At 34.3% G+C, this 5,700-nt stretch overlaps 2 protein-coding genes across 2 annotated transcripts; one reads left to right on the top strand and one right to left on the bottom strand.

Moving 5' to 3' along the window:
• Positions 1 to 287: 287 nt before the first annotated feature.
• Positions 288 to 1,867, top strand: LOC149685273 (uncharacterized). Its single transcript, XM_089870990.1, has 5 exons — positions 288 to 464; positions 523 to 709; positions 776 to 914; positions 1,484 to 1,632; positions 1,686 to 1,867. Exons 1-5 carry the CDS (start codon positions 288 to 290, stop codon positions 1,865 to 1,867), a joined length of 834 nt encoding a protein of 277 aa, XP_089727116.1.
• A 719-nt stretch (positions 1,868 to 2,586) lies between these two features.
• LOC149685272 (uncharacterized) lies at positions 2,587 to 3,223 on the bottom strand. Its single transcript, XM_089870989.1, has 4 exons — positions 3,081 to 3,223; positions 2,925 to 3,016; positions 2,843 to 2,870; positions 2,587 to 2,743 (listed from the first exon to the last, which is right to left on the bottom strand). The coding sequence occupies exons 1-4, from the start codon at positions 3,221 to 3,223 to the stop codon at positions 2,587 to 2,589; spliced, it is 420 nt and encodes a 139-aa protein (XP_089727115.1).
• Positions 3,224 to 5,700: the final 2,477 nt, after the last annotated feature.

Genomic DNA, 5,700 nt, shown 5'->3' with positions numbered 1-5,700 from the left:
TTGCAACATGCTTGGTTTGTTCAAGTTCAACAATAGCGAAAGTTAAACATATTGTGGGTACCATGGTCGCCATAGAAATTGAGTGTGTCAATCGTCATATAAGAACTTCGTATAGCCAGCCAACTCACGGAAAGATGCCACTCGGAAATCTAATCTCAGCAGCAGTAATCTTGTTTTCTGGTGGTCACTCAACAAACATTATAAGAATGTTCAACTTCCTCCAAATCCCTTTTATTTCCTCTCGGACATATTTCAAAATCCAGAAATACTATTTGCATCCTACGATTATGATTCGCTGGCAAAAAGAAGAAAAAGCTCTCATTGACTATTATAAAACAAGAGCTGAAAGGTACACCTTTGGAGGGGATGGTCGTTGTGACAGTCCTGGCCACAGTGCTAAATATGGCTCCTATACCCTCATGGATCTTGAAACAGGAGAAATAGTAACGTTCCAACTTGTACAGGTATAATAGTACATTTTCTAAAACAGTGGCTTGTTCAAAACTTGAATTGATTGTTTAGTGTAACGAAGTTACATCTTCCACCGCCATGGAGTTAGAGGGTTTAAAGCGTTGCTTGAAAGTTCTCGACTCAAATGAAGTTTATTTGAAGACCCTTATTACTGATCGTCACATCCAAGTCCGAAAATATTTGAGAGAACATTACCCTGAAGTTTGCCATCAATTTGACGCTTGGCATATTTCTAAAGGTACCACTTTCTGGCTGAAACTAACGTATTGGTCCATGACCATGGTTTTTGTTTAACTTTTTATAGCTGTTGGCAAAAGATTTAACCAAGCTGCTAAGCTAAATGATTGCCAAATCATTGAAAGATGGACTCAAAATTTGACAAATCATCTTCATTGGTGTGCTTGTAGCAGTCCAGGAAGACCTTTGGAGAAAAAGGATAAGTGGTTGAGCTTACTTAACCATATTTCAAATAAACATGAAACCATTATTTGGAATATTTTAAAAATTGCGTTCACCCACCAATGAATGAAGAAATGAGAGAGAAAGGGATGAAAAAGAAAAAATGGATTAGAGAGGGTACTATTAATTATATATATTAAGATTATATTACTTGCTTTACATCTTATCATTACGAGATCACAATCGAGACTGACACTAATCATACACAATCAGCTGGCCCCGAGTAAAAAACTATGCCCCCTTATCTTATCGAATATCGTAACAGTTTACCCTTTCCAAATTACAATGACAATTCAATTTTTTAATGACTAATATTTAGGCACAATGGCCCACATTCAAGTGTCAAAAATTGTAAAAAACACTAGACTCTGCAATGATATCAAAATGATATCCAGCGATGGTCAAACAAGTAGTCTTGAAGGGTACCATTCACAATTGTTAAAAATGGCTCCAAAAAATACCCACTTCTTTTATGAAGGCAAGCAGTCTAGGTAATGGATTTTATTTTAATTGCAAATGCATATCTCATTGAGCTTTTAAATGTTCATTAAAGGTTAGCTCTGGCGGCTTTGCACAACAATGAGAACTGTTTCAGACGTCAAAAAGAAAATGCCAATGGAGAACTGCGTTACAAAACAAAATTTACCAAAGCAAAGAAAGGGAAGTGTATTGTAGCTGCCGTCAAAGAAGAGCCAACATTTGGTAAAACATTGGTCATTAAGTCAATTAACACTTCTAATTTTAATTTTACACAGATTACGTCGATCAGTTAATTGAATTAGTTTTTGAAAGAAGAAATGAATATCCAACTTACGAAGAAGCTGGACTTATTCTAGAATTACATCCAAACCTAGTGCCACCACCTATGTCAAACACTTACATCCAACCACCTAAAGCTGAATTAATTAATAACCATGTTTCAAGATTCCAAAATTAGGGCTAATGACTTTAGATTTTATGATTTATACTTTAATTATTACCAAACGGCTATATGTTTTATTTAATGCACTTTCATATAACTAAATAAAATGAATAAATCCCATTAACTCTAAAAATGTTCGAAAGACTTGAGTAATCTTACATAAACTAAATATTAGGGCTTCTTTTCAAATGTAAAAATAGGCAAGTTAAATCCTAGCCTAAAGAAAATAGGGATGAAGGTCTCATCAGTTTTTAGCTGAACTTTGGTTATGTGAAGGAAATAAATAAGTACAAACACAGGAAGCTATAAATGATATTTGAATTGTACGACAAAATGAGATCTGAAGATATTTTCAGAGTGGAGCGAAAACTAGTTTTTTGTGAGAATTAAAGTTGTTTTCATTGTAATTTTCAAATCATTCAAGGAAAATGATAAAAAAGGAACTTTATTAAAGCAGTAACATTTATCACATATTTGGTCTTGATTTCAAATGATTTGCCACACATTTTGGTTTAGATTTACATTTATCACACATTTTGGTTTTGAAATGTTTGGATAGACTTATCACAAATTTTAGTTTTTCTTTAAGATATATCACAAATTTTAGTTTTTCTTTAAGATATATCACAAATTTTAGTTTTTCTTTAAGATATATCACAAATTTTAGTTTTTCTTTAAGATATATCACAAATTTTAGTTTTTCTTTAAGATATATCACATATTTTAGTTTTGATTTAAATATATATAAATCCTTTGTATATCAAGTTGGCAGCTGGGAATCTTTCCCTTATCTTAGTAACAACACAGGCTGGTATAATTACCCTCTGACGTTTACCCAAGTGTTGGTAAACAAACCGGATGAATTGCCGGTAAGCTGTGTACCGATGTCTCCTAAAAATTATTAAAGGGTAAAATAATTAATCAACATACTCGGCAGGAATCATGTTCCTATCATTAACACAAAATCTCCTCATGTCCGCTCTAACATACGCATTGTAAGCGGTCTTTAAAACTTCTACTTCAAGACAATTCAATGAAAACCCCACATGTTGTGTTATACATGTGTGCCTACCTTCATTTGATTTTCTTTTAACTGCAGCTTGTTCACTACAGCAAATGCATTCATCTGCGGTTTCCAAAATTGTACAATTTTCACAGGTACACCTTATTAATAAACACAACATTAAGGCAAAATTCCTTCAATCGAAATAAAAATAAAACAAATTACCATGTTCTGACATTCATCATTCTATCTTCTAAATCCATATCACTCTCATCTGATTCTTCGCCCGAATATCTATTTATCATTTCTTCATCACTTGATGAGTCGGTTTCAGGTTCAAATTGATACGGCTCAACATTATTAGCCATAATTATTAATTATAAACACTTAAACTACGCTGTAGCTTCTTAAATATTAACGGAATGAACCGGGTTAGAGCCTCCTCGCTATCAAAAAAATCGCCGTGTTTGTCTTCGTCTACGTCACGCGACCTGGTTGTGGCTGGATCCAGTTTTCGCGCGCAAAACAAGCAATCTGTCGTCTGCTATAATTATTTCTAATTTTTGATTTTAATTAAAAATTGGCGAATATTTTTTGGAAAAAAAAAAATTTTTGTGTGTCTTTTAATGTTGGATCTAGCAATAGGTAAAGTTAAATTTTTGTGTGCAGGTAGACTTTAACTTATTCTTTCAAAACATTTTTGTGTGCAGGTAGACTTTAACTTATTCTTTCAAATAAATTCCCATTCAGCAGAAACCCGCCTTTGGGCTGGAAATTTAAATATATTCTCCATATAAAACCAAAGAGTCGTTTCGGTCCAATGGGATTCTGTCCAATGGGACTATACCAGAAAGCTAGCTCTACTAACTAAATTGAAGAATAACAGGACGACAAGATAAAAAAATGATGTAAATCGAAAGTGTTTTCCCTAAATTAACTCTTAATTGGTCAAAATATATTACAAGGCCCCAAGAGGAAACTGGAAAATCTAATTGAAACAGATATTAGCTGAAAATGGGATTCAGCGCCTGCTTGCACAACCGCTTAAACAAATCCGCGTTAGTCTAGTATGCGAAAGGCCACGCTGAAACTGAATTCTTCAATCTGCTTCAGATAGCGCTTTCAGTTTTCACTTTACGCTCGTTTGCGAAGGTACCTTTAACTTTCAAACGGATTAGAGACTAAAAATTAAATTATTATCAGCCCCATCCCTTGGTCATGTCTTTGATTTATGACAGACTAAGCTGTTCAACGAATAGACTTAACTTACGCTCATCAACAGGAAAATTTTGCTTGCCGCATCCATCGTAGGGAAAACGTTAGAAACTGAAATTAAATCTTCAATGGTATCAATTTTTGATGAATGGCCAGTCAAAAGTGTTCCAGTCAAATTGCCCGACCACGCCCAGGTCAGAACCAACGTCCCAAAAATCCAAACAGAAGGCAGAAATCTCTTCACTCCACGTTTTTCCAAAGATGTTACCGCTAAATAGCATTTAATGTATAAGAAAGGTGGGCTTCCGATAAAAGAAGAAAATGATATCTCGTAGAAAATGTGTTGGCCTAATGTATCCAAAGAAATTGTGATTTCATATGAAACCTTTGATAACTGACATTAATGGTTTAACATTTGGTTCTGCGTATTTTTGTTTCTCTAAACCTTTATAGGGACATTTGGCCCACCATCGTGGGAATATTGTCACATCATAGGGCGGTCTTGTCTCAGCACCAAGTGGATTTTGTCTGAAGGTGGGAAGAATGTCAAACATACTAATTATACGCATCCATGGTGACGTCTTTTTCAACTATTTCCCTCAAATTATGATCGCCAGCTCAACGGTTGTCTAAGAAGCATTACCGCTAGTAAGGTTAGAAATACACCGAGGCATTTGAATAAAGTTTGTATCTTTGAATTTGAATTTCATTATTTCATTTTATTCTATGAGAGCGGTAGCTCTCTTAGATAAGACTTCATACTGACTTAAATGTATAAGGGTGGTTTTTTAATTCTTGTAACATTTTTCGTATTATGTTTACTGTTTTGAAAAAAATTCCACGGATCTACAATCTAGGCCCTGAATATGTGGTTAAAATTTCAAAGAGATAAACTAATTAGTTTATTTTATAAAAAATAAATTTGATAAGTGTGGTTTTCTTTTAGTTAAAATTATTCACAGATTTTGACGAAAAACTGGAAATGTTTCCAAAGGAATAACATGGGAAAAATTTGCAGTGACAGCCAAAGTTTCTCGACCATTTTTGAAGACTATTTGTTCGATAGATCTGAAAACTGTTTTAAGTTAAAGGCTGAACATTAAACTGATGCCTTTTGTACCTTCATTAAAAACAATTAAGTTTAAGTATTGTTTTTCATAGTTTTAATTACATACTCTGAATTGCGTTGAATACCCTGAAACTGTGGAACATACGACTTTTTAGTTGTACGGGTTAGGTAGTCGTTTTACCGCGACTATAGCGAATTTATAGACAATTACACTAGGTAAGCGATCAAAGGTAATTAAGCTAGGTAGCGATTAAAGATAAACATACTAGGTTAGCGATCAAGGGTAATTGAACTAGGAAAGCGATCAGGGGTAATTAAACTTGGTTAGCGATCAAGGGTAATTGAACTAGGTTAGCGATCAAGGGTAATTGAACTAGGTTAGCGATCAAGGGTAATTGGAATAGGTTAGCGATCAAGGGTAATTGGAATAGGTTAGCGATCGGGGGTAATTGAAATAGGTTAGCGATCGGGGGTAATTGAAATAGGTTAGCGATCGGGGGTAATTGAAATAGGTTAGCGATCAGGGGTAATTGAAATAGGTTAGCGATCAGGGGTAATTGA

The sequence above is a fragment of the Phalangium opilio genome, unplaced genomic scaffold (assembly GCF_054372755.1).
Source record: "Phalangium opilio isolate 3A_F unplaced genomic scaffold, DU_Popi_V2 ptg000032l_1, whole genome shotgun sequence".
Lineage (NCBI taxonomy): Eukaryota > Metazoa > Arthropoda > Arachnida > Opiliones > Phalangiidae > Phalangium > Phalangium opilio.
This window is presented reverse-complemented; position numbering and strand designations above follow the sequence as displayed.

Bases quoted from the DNA above. Each gene is read 5' to 3' on its own strand.
- LOC149685273 (XM_089870990.1), top strand. From the start codon at position 288: ATGATTCGCTGGCAAAAAGAAGAAAAAGCTCTCATTGACTATTATAAA. The intron at 465-522 runs GTATAATAGTAC...TTGATTGTTTAG, and splicing joins TAACGTTCCAACTTGTACAG to TGTAACGAAGTTACATCTTC. The intron at 710-775 runs GTACCACTTTCT...AACTTTTTATAG, and splicing joins CGCTTGGCATATTTCTAAAG to CTGTTGGCAAAAGATTTAAC.
- LOC149685272 (XM_089870989.1), bottom strand. From the start codon at position 3,223: ATGGCTAATAATGTTGAGCCGTATCAATTTGAACCTGAAACCGACTCA. The intron at 2,871-2,924 runs GTAGGCACACAT...ATTGTCTTGAAG, and splicing joins TAAAAGAAAATCAAATGAAG to TAGAAGTTTTAAAGACCGCT. The intron at 2,744-2,842 runs GTATGTTAGAGC...AATAATTTTTAG, and splicing joins TTAAAGACCGCTTACAATGC to GAGACATCGGTACACAGCTT.